The 16055-nt window shown below is 37.8% G+C and overlaps 2 protein-coding genes across 2 annotated transcripts in view; one reads left to right on the top strand and one right to left on the bottom strand.

Moving 5' to 3' along the window:
* Positions 1-55: 55 nt before the first annotated feature.
* rlig1 (RNA 5'-phosphate and 3'-OH ligase 1) lies at positions 56-5014 on the top strand. Its single transcript, XM_084733382.1, has 7 exons — positions 56-253; positions 1291-1408; positions 2124-2219; positions 2322-2438; positions 3038-3235; positions 4038-4207; positions 4547-5014. The coding sequence occupies exons 1-7, from the start codon at positions 164-166 to the stop codon at positions 4730-4732; spliced, it is 975 nt and encodes a 324-aa protein (XP_084589508.1). The 5' UTR covers positions 56-163; the 3' UTR covers positions 4733-5014.
* A 1824-nt stretch (positions 5015-6838) lies between these two features.
* The window catches only part of cep290 (centrosomal protein 290), a 44695-nt gene continuing 35478 nt past the window's right edge, over positions 6839-16055 (bottom strand). Inside the window, exons 43-53 of the mRNA XM_084733381.1 lie at positions 15433-15556; positions 13868-14665; positions 13119-13253; positions 11685-11771; positions 11371-11535; positions 11153-11275; positions 9895-10064; positions 9474-9615; positions 8559-8632; positions 7774-7868; positions 6839-7481 (exon numbers count right to left, since the gene is read on the bottom strand). Of these exons, the coding sequence (XP_084589507.1) occupies positions 7237-7481; positions 7774-7868; positions 8559-8632; positions 9474-9615; positions 9895-10064; positions 11153-11275; positions 11371-11535; positions 11685-11771; positions 13119-13253; positions 13868-14665; positions 15433-15556 (2158 nt within the window). The 3' untranslated portion in view covers positions 6839-7236. The remainder of the gene's footprint in view (positions 7482-7773; positions 7869-8558; positions 8633-9473; positions 9616-9894; positions 10065-11152; positions 11276-11370; positions 11536-11684; positions 11772-13118; positions 13254-13867; positions 14666-15432; positions 15557-16055) is intronic.

Below are 16055 nucleotides of genomic sequence, written 5' to 3'. Positions count from 1 at the left end.
CCGACAAAAAAGTGGAGAAGAAGAAAAGAGCGCGTCACGTGACTACACAGCTCACGCGCATCCAGCACATCCATGCTTAAGTAACATGATGGTTTAGCTGTGCTCAGCGATAAATATAAACGTAACCGAGTGGCTTCAGGAGGAAATTATACAATAAACCAAAATGCGCCGCCTGGGCTCCGTGCAGCAGAAGATACCGTGCGTGTTTGTGACGGAGGTGAAGGAGGAACCGTCTAGAAAAAGAGACTGCCAGGTGAGTGCAGCTGCAAACAGCAGCAGCCATTGATTTATAGTGAATACGACGCTGCTAATGATGCTGCTGCTGTTAGCATGGAGCAACAGCCAGGTGGACTTTAGCACAGAGTGTGTCGGTCAAAGAGACAACATGTTTAATGGGCGTGTAGTGATGCTAATGTCTTAAACGATGACGCATTTTTCTCTCGTCATTAATGAAGCATCGTCATCATCATCCCTACTCGGCTACTCTTACCTCAGATGTCAGGTGTATATGTATACAGTATGAACAGGCTAATAACAAAACATTGTGTCAGCCAGAATAAATGAGTTGAGACACCACAACGAAATACTACAGTCTGATTGAAGTGTTTTTTGAGACTGATACCGATTTTAGAAGGTAAAAGATCACCAGTTACTGATTTGGTGGCTGTTACAGTGAATATTTTAGTTGGAATAAATAAAGTTCTTGACTGATATGACTAAAAATCAGTGCAGACCGACATATATCGGTCAGCTGATGCATGGGCTGGTATTTGCTTATCAAATGTTTACCAATATGATGCAGATATGAAAGCTTTTATTACAGAACATATAGGCCTAATAGAAAAAATAATGCTTGTGGTGATTTAGATTTGGCACAACTGGGAACATTTAGATAAATAATGACAATATTTTTACTCACGTTTGATAATGATATGTAATGGAGGTGGGATATTTTACAGTTAAAATAAACATTAATGTCCAAAATTGTATCAGGGCACTGAAACAGTAACTGTGATTAATCAAATGGGTATTTTAATTAATTTTAATTAGAAGTAACTCTAAATAAACACAGCAAAATATATTTAAAAACATTAAAATGTGTGATTGAGTGAGGGCGGATATTAAATCTGATACATTTATTTGTAAAAAAAAAAAAGTGTAATTTTGTTTTTTTTTTTAATAACTGATTCACCCATATGACACTAACTCTACAATGAATGGATATGGGAACAGCAGTTGTAGTTTTTCAGTTGTTTCCTTTAATGGTTTAACATCACTTTGTCTTTTCAGCAGTTTCAGGTTGTTGCCACTGAAAACGTGAACCCTGTTGCTCTGGAGGCAAACATTGATTGCGCCCTCGCCACAGAAAAAGTAGATGGCACCTGCTGTTATGTTACAGTCTATAAAGGCGAGTATCTGTCAGAAAAAAAAGTACCAAGTCACTGAAGACTCTTTGTTTTATCATGTGAAAATACAAAAAAAGATACAGTTTGAAGGTTGACAGATGTGAGGATTTGCTGCCTTTTCTGCTTAATATTGTGAATGTGTTGTACAACCTCAAATCCAAAAAAAAACTTTTTTCAACCTATATTCAGTTGGATACAGCACAAAGATGAGACATTTATTGTTCAAACTAATACATATCATTGTTTTTTGTAAATATACAGTCATTCTGGATTTGATTTCAAAAACATTGGTACAGGTACCCCATCCATGCTTGTTAACCTTTCGAGGACGACCTTTTCATATCCAATTGTGATACTGTCACCTGTTACTAAATTAACCTGTTTACCTGCTGAATGTTTTTTGAGCATTTGAAATCTTGTCACTACTTATTTGAAATGTGTTTCAGGGCATCAAATTCAGAATGTATATTTACAAAAAAACCAACCCGTCTTATCTGTTTAAACATTGAATATCTTATCTTTGTAATGTATTCAATTGAATACAAGTTGAAAAGTATTTGCAAATCATTGCATTCTGTTTTTATTTACATTTCACATAATCTCTCAACTTTACCCTATATTTTAATTTTAAAAAAGTGACTTCTATTAGTCACCTTCCTCCTGTGAATTTCCTTTAAGTTGAGTGGACTGAAGTGAATGATGATTTTTTTTTTGTAGGGCAACCTTACCTCTGGGCTCGACTCGACAGGAAACCCAACAAACAGGCAGAGAAGAGGTTCAAAAAGTATCAGCACTCTCACAGGAGCTCTAAAGGTATTTTAACATTAGCTACCAAAGTACATGTAAATGTGAGTGTCGGAACAGTTATTGCAGTTTTGGACTAGTTTTATTGGTTTCATATTCTTTCTTTTTCAGGTTTTACTTGGAACGTAGAAGAAGATTTTAAGGTGGTGCCAGAGACATGGATCCCAGCCCACAGAGTCAAACACCAAAATGGCCATCCAGTGCCCGATGAGCACGGACACACTCCAGGTCTTTAAGTTACACCAGTTACTTTCAAGTAAAACAAATTGTAAATAATCTTTGAAATCATCATAGAGTAACCTCACAAAGCTTTCCTGCAAATCTGGCGTAGCAGACCCCATCAGTTTAATTCATGGAAGACTGAATCTCAAGTGGTTATATTATAGCGTACCAGTAACAGTTGCTCCATTAAAGACAGCTGTAACCTACCCTGCAGCCTAGATCAGTATGATCGGCTGCAGAAAATGGATGAATAAATGTCACATAAAAGTTACATCTGTTTACAAATACACTGATACTTTGGAAGGAGTTCATGACTATGTGTAGCTTATGCAGAAATATAGGGTGCAGATGAGCACGGACAGTAAAATTACATCAAATCACAGCATCGGCTTCTGTTGAAGTGGGTATAAAATTATCAAATGTAGTCTCAAAGATTTCTTAAATTTAGTGAACGTAGATGAAATAAAGAGATGCAGTCTTCCGGAGTTCATGAAGGATGGCAACCAGTAACATTTCTGATGTGGAATATGGTGGATATTGTTTTTCTGTCACTGTGGATGATGTTGCGTGCAGAGGTTGTGATTTAGTCCCTGTTGAATGTTCAGGCTGGGTTCCAGTGGAGAAGGACAACAAGCAGTACTGCTGGCACTCCTCTGTGGTGGATTATGAGATCGGGGCGGCTCTTGTTCTCCTGGCCAGCGCTGATGATGAAGACCAGCTAGAAATTGCCGCAGTGCCACTGGCCAACCTCCTGGAACAAACGCTGGAGCTCATTGGAACCAACGTCAATGGAAACCCTTATGGTAATATGGTGCAGCATTTTCATATGGCTTTTTACAGAAATGTCAAGGGAGGATAATTTTTGAGCAAATAGTTGTTTAAGCACAAGCTTGTTTTTCGTTTTCAAAACCACAAGATTTTAAGATCATTGTGGTACCTTGGGTAGATTGTACTTAAAGAAGAGCTTATCAGATTAGTAAGAATCCTTCTGCAGTGGAAGGATGGAGTCTACCAATACGCACAGCTGTGTAGGTATACCGTCACTGTCTGTTTACTAGCGAGCAGTTTTCATATTTCTCTGCATGTCACTGCTGCCACTTGTTTACGAACAGAATTGTGTGTGATTTACATCAGGAATGTGTATTTTCATCCATGTGCAATGAAACGGGAACCCACATGTAAAAGCGTTGCTCCATAGCTCTATCTATGATGATAAAAGCTTCAAAATGAAATATTATCTGCTCAAAATGCCTGGATTTCAGCCAATATGATGACGCTTTAATAATGCACAAATAATGCAAGTGTGTCTGCATTGTGGAGGATTTTTTTTGTGTGTTCATTTTGAAAAACATAGTATTTTTATGCCTGTATCTGCCAGTGGACGATCACAATCAGAGTTGGCACAATAATATGTTTATTCCATTATAAAAGACATCTGATGTTCTCTGCAGTTATGTAGAAAAAATGTGTATATATCAGTATTGGCCAAAACTGATTTGATAAATATTGGCATATCTGCAAAAATCCAACATTGTGCATCCCTGATACTAACATTAAGAGTGCAGGTTACCAAGTTTATTTGATAAACTGTTATTGTCCTCACAGGACTGGGGAGTAAGAAGCAGCCTGTCCACTGCCTGGTGTCACATGGGAGCGTTCGAATCAGAAACCCTCCACCAGTGGACTTCCAGCAGCTCTGCTCCTGGCTGCAGGACAGTCCAGAGGGCCGAGTCGAGGGCATCGTCTGGCACTGCGACGACGGCACGCTCATTAAGGTAAGAAAACTGAACATGCAGCGTCTGCACTGTTGATTGTGATAACTGTTTTTTCTTTTTGTCAAACTCTTTCCTCACTGACTACACTGAAAGTGTCCATTTTGAGTAGAGTTTCATCTATTTGGGAGGGAATTTCTACTTGCTAACTGATTAAATAAAAAAGCAGAATTAGTTCAATAGTTACACAAGAGAGGATGTTTCATATACAGTTTACTAATCCATAGACGAGATTAAGCTTTAGTTTTGTCAAAATAATTGTTTGAGAATTACAACACTTTATTAAATTAGCTATAATGCCATGGAAAGTGTTGGGTTATTCAGTGGCTGTTGTGTCTGTAGGTTCATCGTCATCACTTGGGACTGCGATGGCCAGACGGAGGGACGTGTCTTGGCGACAGGTCGGTGGTCGTTCATCTTGACGGGATGGTTGATGAATACAACAACAGCAAGGACTTGTTCACGTCTTTCTCCAGACTAAACGGACACCGTTTCAGCCGACTGCAGGACATCCAGTTTGACTCGTGAACACAGGCGGAGATGATCAGACATTCCTCTTTCTGAAGCTTCTGCTGTGACCCTGTAAGGATTTATCACTTTGGTGATGGCTGCCAGATATTCTCACCAGTAATTCCACAGGAGGGCAGGTTAGTGTATTACAACCTGAGGACAGTTTAACATTTGTTTGTAAAAACGTGTACAAATTACTGACCAATTGGACATTTTTAACAACTTGCCGTTAAAATGTGCCATTAATACACTGTAAATATTGCATGTTAGAGCTGAGGAATAAATGATGAATAAGTGAAACTTTTATATTTTACTGATTTTTCTGATATTTCAGTCTGATCAGTATGAAAGCTGCTTTATTGACAAACATATAGAAGCACAATATGTCAGAACCTTACAAATACAAAGAAATAAATATGCGACATAGAGATTTACATGAATAAACCAACAATTTAGCATTGCAAAAAGAGCTGCTTTATTAAAGAAAGTAAAAGCAACACCACTTAACACTAGAAATGTAAACTTGACTTTTACTCTCATCTGAAAAGAGGACATTATTTCTTACAATTTTCCAAGATATTTGGTTCAGGAATGTGACTGTAAAATTTCAAACTACATTACCTAAAAAAAAAGATTGTGTCCAGTGCTACCAATATCCATATCCCAAAACCTATTTTTAATAAAGCTAAAAAAAGATTAAGTTCTGTTTTCTAAGTACTAGCAGCCTAAATAATAGAAACTGATTAAAATCAGGGACCAAAATTAGCACTAACCAAAAACAATGGTAATATATTGAGTAGCTGCTAAAAACCTTCATTAGCCATTCGACTAAAAGTTACAGGGACAGTTCACCCCAAAATCTGATAAATACATCTTTTTCTCTACTCTTCTATTCTGTATCGCTTTTTATCCATTTAGATTGTCATGGTGAGTTGCACAGTTTTGTGAGTTTTGCAGTTGTTCTTACTGTCTTCTCTCAAATACTCAACTTGTGGTGCTCCAAGCACTGAACAAATACTTTAAAAAAAATCAACACCAGTCTCTCTTTCTAGAAATCATGACCTGGTTACTCAAGATAATGCACAGACCTTGTTTTGAGCAGTTTCATAGAGAATATACCAGAACAACTAACGTTCTACTAGAAAATGCTCACAACAGTGCTTTGAGCACCACAGGCTGAGGGCCACTATGGCTGATATCTCCAAAACTCTGCAACTCACACCAAAACTATGTAGATGGTTAAATGGCACTACAGGCCAGGGGGAAATATGTATTTTTGATTTTAGGATGAACTGTCCCTTTAATTTTGGACCCTGTTAGGAACTATTCAAGAATAAAGAATGGTGGCAAATAATTTTGATAATTTTCCTGCAGTATAATGGCTGCGGTATTATTCTTATGGTATGTTTAGTACATGGAGTTTCTTATGCTTATATAAGATTTTTATGAACAAGCTAAAACCAGATGCTAATGTAAGAGGGAGGTGTGTGCATAAGACAGACATGACACTGCCATACCCAGGACATTACACCTGTCATAAACACAAAGGAGTCTTAATGAATGTTTGACTGTTGTCATATATTTCATTTTTAATATTAAGTTAAAGGAGCAATATGTAAAATCCTATTGTCCATAAATGTGTACCACAACCCAAATACTCAACTGGAGCCGCAAACTGTATATTAAATAGGTTGAAATCCTCTTAGATATACAATCTGTGGTTGAAGCAAGTTGTCCCCGCCCCCCTCCTCCCTTGACTTGAAGCTCAGACTGTAGAAAGACTGAACAAGATCGCACAATGAAAACAGCATCATATTTTGACAAAAACAAGCGACGATGAGACCTATACTGTAAGCTTATCAGCTGTTTATAACCGTCTATGCAAAGCTGAAAACAAAAGCCCACTGCTCTGAAACACTTAATAACAGTAATTACAAGTCTCCTTGTTCATGATGTCATGGTTATGACAGTGTCATAAAGTGTTATTAAGTCAGTTCATAGCCTTACAAACAATGGAGCTGTAGGTAAACATTAGTCCAACAGTATGTCATAAATAACAGACTACATCTTGTCTCATCAGGTTAACATAAGTCTACATGTAACAGGTTTACAATAAAATACAATAAAATTACTGTTTTCTTTATTTTAGAGTGAATGAAAGCTCTTTAAATATTGATGTAGAAAAATAAATTTAATCTAACAATATATACTGATCTCTTAACATTTTTACATTGGTAAGGTTAATATGACATGTTATGTTCTGTGTCAAACTTAACAAATAGATAATTATTGGCTTTTGGCCCTGAAATTCCATGTTGGTGCCTTTATACGTTTGATGCCTGACAGTTTTCAGCATTCACTGATGGAATCATTTTGCCCAGGGCCAAAACTGTCTTGAGGGTTGACACCCAGTTGTCCCAGAGATCTAAACTGAAAATCACCTGAGTGGTGACGACCATTAAAGTACATTAAAGTGTAGTTGTAACACTCCTGACTTGATTAAAAGGCAAAGTGACCCTGAGTTAACTGATGGACACACTGGGCAGTTCGACCTTTACACCAAACTGATCACACACCTTCCTCAGCTGTTCCTCCAGCAAAACGTTCTTCTTCAACTCTAAATTGTAGTTATATTTTAAGTCTTCGATCTCTTCAAAAAAGGCTGGATCAAAGCTCTCCAGTTCTTTCTTCAGGTTTTTAACCTCAGTTTGAAGTGTTGATTTCTCCACCTCAGCTGCCCGCAGAAGGTTTTTCAGCTTCCCGTAGTCTAAAGAATAGAACGAGAGCAGCAACTGGAGCGATTATTGTTCATCATAACAATTTACATCACATATATTAAGATGTTTTGTCTTGTATCATCTTGCTATAAAGAAGCCACCATGTACAGAAAACATGTAGCTCATAATTTTAAAATGATAAAATAATGTCTCTTCAGTGTCAGGCTACAATCAGTATGTAGTATGCTGCTTTTACAACAACAAAATAACAAAAGATAGAAATAATCAAACTAAAATAAGAAACTAAAATTAAGACAGTAGAGTGTGTTTTGGACGTCTCACCTAGTTTAGAAGATGTTTCACCGTATCGCTCACTGTACTCGCTCAGCCTTTGTTTCAGTTCTTTGTTCTCCTTCTGCAGCTCAGTGATGACCGATCTTAAAACAAGATAAACATTGTGCAGATTTTTGTTACACAGAATAAAAGATCCATGTGGGAAATTATTTCCATCAAGCAACTAAGCATTGCTACACTTTCTAGGTTTGCTTGCACCAATTTTGTCCTGTATCTTGGACTAAGGCTTTGTTTAAGTTTTGTATAAATGAGGTGTTTGCTTTATTAATATGATGGGATAGGATATTATATTATTTACTGTAAAATTACATTAAAAAAGTCAGTAGATTGAAGTAAGAGAAACACCATGGATAAAAATAATTATTAAAAAAAACAATTGAAATGTAAAAATTAAGTTTGTAACATTACTCCCAGTGAAAAATTAAAAGCCAGATAAGAAGATATGTCTTTACTTTATTTCTGCAAAATTTAGAATCACTCCCAATTTCATTCTTCATAGCTTTAAAAAGTTTTTACCCATTCAAACATTACTGTCAGTGAGACAGGCAGTAAGAGCGTGCAGAATCCTTTAGTGAGACAAATGTACAAATGCACCACTCAGGAGTGTAAGTGCACATTTGGGCGATGGTTTACTTGATCCGATACATAACAGTAGGATTGTTACGTATGAACCACTGCATTGATTATCAATTTATCAATCAGTCATGTTGCCCAGCCTAATATTTGTGTGTTATCACTATAACTTATGAACAACAGTGCACAGTATAACAGACCTCATTGCTTGTGACTCCTTGGTGAGTCCTTCTCCAGTCTTTGCAGCTGAAGGAAATCTTTTTAACATGTCAACCTAAGAAATGACAAACCCAGAATAACAATTACAGAACATCGTACACAACATAACTGCTTTTGTCAAAACCACAAGCTGTAAGTACAGGTATAGAACAGAAATGCCAAAGTTTAAAGCAGGTTATTTTCTTTTCAAGGAGAACTCATGTCAGCTTACAAGTCACTGCCTCCCATGACTAGTGCTGTGTTCCAGATCGAATATATCTTTTTAATTGTTACTATGTACTGCAGCTGTCCTTACAAAGCACCTTCTGTTGCATGCAGTTATTCATACAATTGAGACACACTGCCTCAGCATAACATTGCACCTTGGACTTTGACCTCCTTGTGCATTCATCCGTTACAGTGTGTAGCGTGAAATTTTAAGTAAAAAGAAAAAAAAAATGTGATTTTGAATGCAGCTTCAATGAGCATCTGTCATCTCCTGTCTTGGGAGCTCAGTCAATGTGATGCATTGTGGGTCAGAATAGCCAGAATAGCATGCTGGTTTGCATACAGTAGGACAGCCTGGTATTTTTGATTGATTGACTGATTTGCAGTATTACCAATCACAAATACAGTTTCCTTCCTTTGTTTTTTTAAGTTTGTTGTTTTTAAAGTTGTGAAGCATCCAATCCTGTCCTTTCATGTCCTAAAAGTTGGCACAACAAATTTAACTGAGGGGGTCAATAAAGACAATGTAACCTAACCAAACCTAACCAGTAATGCAGCCCAGTCCCTCAGAAGCTGAGATAGAAAACCAACAGCAGTCAGCCTGTTCTTGAATGTTCGCATTGAATTAAACCATGAGGTAGCCTTTGCCTGACTGCAGTTATCAAATTAAGTTGTTATCCATCCTTTACCTGATCTTCCAGTTGCCGGATGTTTATCTGCGCTCTCTCCTCACGCTCGTTGACCTCCTTCAGCTGTTGTTTGAGCTCAGACAGACTCGAGGTCTTCTGGGACAGCTCCTTCTCCAGCTCCTTCATCTTGTTCTCAAACATTCTGCGGAAGTAAGAGAAACAACCACGGGCTCACACTCTATAAACTGTGTTTGTCAAGGTCAACAAGGTCAGGGTTTTGAATTCCTGAGACATCTGGGAAAGCCAGGGTAGGAAGGAGGTAATGGAGTTTTTTGTCCCTAATAGTACTTCTTCTACTGGTTTGACAGTAGAAGTTGATACTGATTTAAACCACTGTTCACCGAGTTTATTAAAGCCTTGAATACTTTTAGATTTATTCTGAAACCCCACTAAAAAATTCAATGAAAAAACAGTTTCTGACCTTGTTACCACAGATGCCTTCCAGGTCTTACTGTCTGCTCCCTCTGTGATGGGTCCGGATAGCGCTGCTCGCAGTCGGTACTTGGTTTCTTCCAGCTCTGCCTCAAGCTTCTCGTTGGTCACCTCCAGACCTGTCTTGGTCATTCTCAGCTTCTCTGCTGCTTCTATTTCCTGTCCCAATATGAAAAAATACTATTTATGTCATATAAAATTGTTTCCAGTAGTTAAGTTAAGTTAAAAGTCTGCATGAAAATATTACTGGGTTAAAGGGATAATATGCAACATTTTCTTTAAAAAAATCATGTTATCAATGATACTAATTATGTTTCCATTCAGGTCAAACAGAGTCAGGGTGCTGTTATAGTGCATGCTGGCTCACTGAAAAAGCTCAGCTACACTAAATGGAATGGGAAAATTGGAAATGGGAAATTTGGCACTTTATCTATAAAAGACCAGTCAGTATTGATGGTCAATTGAAGCAATAAATTCCACAGTGTGTGCTATATTGACCAAGAAAGCTTAGAGAAAAATGTTTATCTACCAGCATACAGTGATGGTCCTGCATGTAAAGCAGAACTACAGACTATTTCAGCTTGGATTTCTCGTCTATGCCTCTTGGTAGCTGTGCTAGATGAGCATTACTGTCACCTAGTACCGTGTTCTGGACAACAAAGTCGCTATTGGCTGGGATGGTGACACATGGCAACATGGCCGACAGAAGCTTGCATGCAATCCATCCTGATACATCTAAAAACTTTGGCACAGCTTCGCAAGCAGGAAAAGTCTGTTTTCTTGGTCAATATAGCAGCACTGAGTATTTTTTTGCTACAATTGAGTACATTTGTCATCAACACTGACTGCATATCCACTTGAGAAGTGCCTATTTCATATCAGTATGGCTGCCATGAAGAAGGTATTTTAACTGCCATTAGAAACACTGCACACTTTGCAAAACATTTACCTCGTCACTTAACAAAAAATCTATGATATATACTCTGCAAGAGTTTTTATGATGCAGAATCAAATTTTTATCAAATAATTTTCCGAATCTAGAAATTCTAGATACCTGAGGTGTGACTCAACTCACAAATTTGATGACCTGACCTTTGTGTTGCCCTCGGTCTCCATTTGGGACTTGAGTGCAAAGACTTAAGACAGGTGACCTCTGCTAAATACTGACTTACATCACATTGGTTTTCTTCAGAAAGTACTTTGGAACATTTAAGTTTCATTGTGGAACATAAATGGTATGTAGTTACCCTTTTAATCTCCTTGCGTAAACGTTCGTTTTCCATCACTATTTTCTCCAGTCCTTTAGTTTTAGATTCAAGTTTGGCGTTGAGCTCTGCTTCACTCTGACTCTTCAGTTTCTCATAGTCAGCCTAGAAAAAAAGTGAGCAGTCAGCTGTAGTAAGAAAACAGAGAAGCTAATAAACTTGTCCAATAGAAAGTAGACAGACATGATGTGGTCAATAACCTTTAATTTTATGACTTCTTGCTCCAAGGCGGTGACCTTGTCTTGATTTGCAGGTGCGCTGGATTTCTTTAGCGTCTCATTTTCCCTCTGCACCCGCTCCACCACCTTCTTCATCAACCCAATGGTCTTTTCAAGTTCAGGTACTGTTTTACCACTGTGACCAGCCTGATGAGGAACATGTGATAAATCATTTTGATACGTTTTTTTACCCTTAAATATACACATGTATAGTTTTATTTATTGTTATCTCTGTGTTGTTTCTGGAAAATACTCATATATACAAAAAAGAACAAAGGTACGTTAGGTGAACATACTCCGCGTATGTGTGCCAGCTTTTTCTCCACCTCTGCCTTTTCCTTTTTTAACACACTGCACATCTCCTTAAGGTCAGCAACTTGATTCTGTAAAAAAACAAAAAAAACAAAAAACAAAGAGAAACTGAGTAAAATCTTATGAAAAAATCTTTGCTAAAACAGGTTTTACATGGGGGTTTTATATTTACTGTACTAAATCATTGAATGACCAGGAAATGTCATCAGAGATTAAGGAAGGATGTTAAATTGGAATACTGGCCTCTCCAACAACAATGCCACAGCCAGTCTGTTCTCCTTCAAAGTTTCAATAATTGACAGAGATATAAAAACTCCACATGAGCTGGTTTTAATTGCGAACAACAAATAAATTGCCAACATTTACATTAGCTGTTCAACTTACAATGTAGGACTCACTTGTCAAATTGTTATATTACGTTTGTCCTGCACTTGTGTAGGTTCGGTGTCCTTGGCAACCTGGCTATGCTTCAAGTCTCAGTTTCAAATTTGAACACTTGCTGTCAGCGTTAAGCCTACATATTTCTTCTTTAAGATGGATTGCATAAATGGTGAGAAAAAATCCAGCTTTCATTGATAAGTTTGTAGAAAACAGACTTTTCTGTTTTTTCTTTGTCTAAATATGAAGCATAGGCCTGCAAAACAATTAGTGTAACTTCCCACAAAAACAAGAAACAGTGCAGAGTTTCCCCAAATGTGCTGCCAGGCCTGAGCATCAGGGAATTTTATTTTCAGTGGAGGTATTTTCAAGCTGTTATAGTTATATATTTATGGTGGGGCAGCTCAGTTGGATACGTTCTTTCAAAATTTGAGAGCTTTAACACAAAAATTCAGTGAGTTATAGCTGCTGAAAGTGTTACAACTGTCCCTGGTCTCCCCTTTTTAATTTTAATTGAGTCTAATTAATTAATTATTTGTGTTTAAATGTTGGAAATTGGAAATTGAGACCACGTCAGAGACAACGATAGTTGCTCAGCAACCAAGAAGCATTTTAAACTGCAAAAAGTAACAGTATAACAGTGACGGTTTTCTTGTGGTTGATATGACCGCCTGTGACTGAAATAAGTAAAAATGATCACATTTTCTTTGCCTTTTGTGTAGTTTATATAAAAAACATTTTGAATGAAAATACAGACTCTTTCAGGAAAAGTTACATGACAGCAACACATGAATTTGAAAACGGTCAAAATGCCCAGCTTGGCTGTCCTAGCCTTATGTAGGGCCTTTTGAAATCTGTGTTATGACTTTTTTAAATTCTCAATACCACAGTTGTGGCTGTGTTTATGTTATCACAGAGACTATATGGCCATGCCTTCATGCTGCCATCAGCCTATCAGTGGCCCAAAGTGAGCGTAATAACTGTGCAGGAGGAAGGTCGGCAGTGGGAAACAACTAGCCTGCTCTTCGGGTTATATGTACCTTGAGTCTTGGTAAGTCTTTGTTGGTCTGCTCCAGCTGAAAGCGCAGCTCCAGGTTCTCAGAGGCGAGCTTGAGGTTTTCTTTTTGGAGGTCCTGATCTCTCTGTGATGGAGTGCCAGTGCCTCGTCCTGAAGTCTACAGGAAGTAAAAGACACTAAATCAGCCATGGGAAATGAACTGGGATGAATGTTATAAAACTGCTGTAGAGGAAAATATTGCTTCTTAAAAAGCAAAACCTCTAAGGGAGACAGGGAGTGCAAATAAACAGCTTTTTTTTAACTAAACTCTAACTGTCTCTACCCACACATGACCACAGAAACCTTTAGTCCATAACAGACAATGCAGAGGAAGGAAAACACCAACACAACAAGTGACTTACTACTAATTTTTACTGCCTTGAGTTTTCCTCTGCCACATCTACTGCAATGCAAGGGCGGATATTTCATTTCACTGTTCTGCCTACTCTTGTATTAATGTATACAGAGGAAATCCTTGTTACTAATATATACTAGATAATTGATAAGGGTCATAGCAGCATGTTCAAATGTTTTAAATGAGTATATTAATAGCGGTGTTCCTCATCAGTCCAATAGCTTATATGGGCTGATACGATATATTGAGGGAGACAACTGTGTCTTTTTCCCAGAAAGGGAGGTCCAGACCCCCTGGCTCCTCGTAATGTCCGCCCTTGCTGCAATGCTATCACAGCACTACCACTTCAACCGGGTGACTACAGAGGCCTGGAGTACCTTCAGATATCTAAGATATCTGCTTTCTCGTTTTTGTACACAATCATCCTTTTTTTTACTGATGACCCTCTCTGGGTGTTTGCTCAGTGTGGAGCTGGAGTCCACATCTGGTTCCGCTGAGCAGGATTTTGCTGGATTATCTTCCTCTTTTGCTTCCTTTGTAGTCTGAACTGGTTCATCTTTCAGATCAATCTGTTCTTCAGTTTCTTCTGGCTTTTCATCTCCAATTACCACATCATCATCATCATCATCATCATCTCTATCTCGATCATCTTGTTCACTGACACCCTCTTTATTCACTGTTTCACTCGTTTGCTCGCCTGCTGCTGACGCCACTTGCTCAGACAATGATATGACTGATCCCGGTCTTTCTGACGGATCATCTGGCTCAGCCTCGCCTCCTTCTGTGGTCTGCAGTTCTTCTTTTTCTTCAAGTGCATCAGCTTCAGACCCACCGGGGATGTCTTGTGTACTTTCTAAAGCATCTGCGTCATTTTCGTTAACATCTTGTTCTCCCACACACACATCTGGCTCATCAGCTGCTGTGTTTTCAACACTCACTCGCTCTTGTTCAGTGTGAAAATCCTCTGCTGCCTCAAAGCTGGTTTGAGTTTTTCTATCAATCTGGCTTCGCTTCCGCCCCCTCTGTTGGTCAGCGAGGTCTTCAGCAGCTACAGGGCTCACACAGAGGCTGTAGGATTCAGCGGGACGGGGTGATGCACTCCCTTTGCGTGACCCATCCTCAACATCAAAAGTAACAGAACGAATCCCTCTCGAAGTACGTGAGGAGCTTCTTCCCTTCACAGGTAATGAATCACGTTAAGTCCAGAGAAGAAGAAAATGCATGAAGAAAGAGAGTAAAGAATGATGAATGGAGAGATCAAAGGAAAACATGCCTGGCTCCTTAAAAAGAACAGCAAGAGTCACATGAAAATGTGTTATTCAGTACATTTACTGTAGACTGCCTACTGCACAACCTGAAATAAATGGTTTTGTCATCTCTGTAATATGAATATAGAGCTGAAAATTAGAGCTGCAGCAACTGATTATTAATTGAATTTTAAAGTAATTGGCAACCATGTTAAAACTAGGATTTTTAATTTTACAAAAAGTGAAAATTCTGATTTCAGCCTCTAAAATGTGAATCTTTTCAGGTTTCTTTGCTCCTCTGACAGTAAACTTTTTTACCATTTTCTGGACCAAACAACAAATCACTTAATCAAGAAAATAATGACTAATTAATTGATTTTGAACATAATTGTTGCTGTCCTACTGACAATAAACTAACCTAGGTTATTTTTCCTATTAATTAGTTAATCATTTAGTCTATAAAATGGCAAGGAAATTTGACAAAAACACTTGTTTGAAGTTCCAAGAGCCACAGGTGCTGTCTTGAAATTATTATTGCAATACTTGATATATTGTCACATTCTTACAATTTATCCCCCCAGAACTGATTTTCTGTCAATGGAAAATTAAACTAACTTCTCCATCATGTATTTATGATGCTATGTGAATTATCTGATAAAATGTACGACACTCATCACATTCTGCATGTTACTTACAGAGGGTCTTGATGATGGCTCTTTGGATATCTGGCTCTCTAAGGAGTGGAGTCTCTCCTCCAGGTAGCGGTTCCTCATAGTCAGATTCTCCATGGCGTCATCACGAGGTAAAGCCTGGTGCTGTCTGCAAGGTCAACAAGAAAACAAAAGTGTTGGTCGGGATTATATGACCCCATAATGAGCCTCATTAACAAGGATTGGACATTACTTTACCTGAGCATAATACAGCAGGTGGTTGATAGTACTGTCTCACATTAGATATTGATAGTATATATTCATTTTCTGTGCTCAGGTTTTTACACAATTCAAGTTGATGTTTTTGTTGTTTATTCTCTACAAAAGTAGTTTCAAATTTGATGTATTTTCCAAATGTAATATGATATATTTTAATAATATTATTTTAGAATTTCCAATATGTATTATGTTTTACTTTGGATTAGAGGTAGCGGCAGTAGTTTAATGTTCAGTTCATAAAGATAAATAAGTAACAACAGGTAACAAAAGTCATTCAATTGACTGAAAAGACAAACAAAACGAACAAAAACAGAAGTTCCAAAAAAACAAGACAAAAGACTGAGGTAAGATTTCAGACATTTCATACACAATAATGTTTATAACTCATT

This window comes from Lutjanus erythropterus, chromosome 13, assembly GCF_056507025.1.
Source record: "Lutjanus erythropterus isolate fLutEry1 chromosome 13, fLutEry1.hap2, whole genome shotgun sequence".
In the NCBI taxonomy this organism is placed as follows: Eukaryota; Metazoa; Chordata; class Actinopteri; order Lutjaniformes; family Lutjanidae; genus Lutjanus; species Lutjanus erythropterus.
This window is presented reverse-complemented; position numbering and strand designations above follow the sequence as displayed.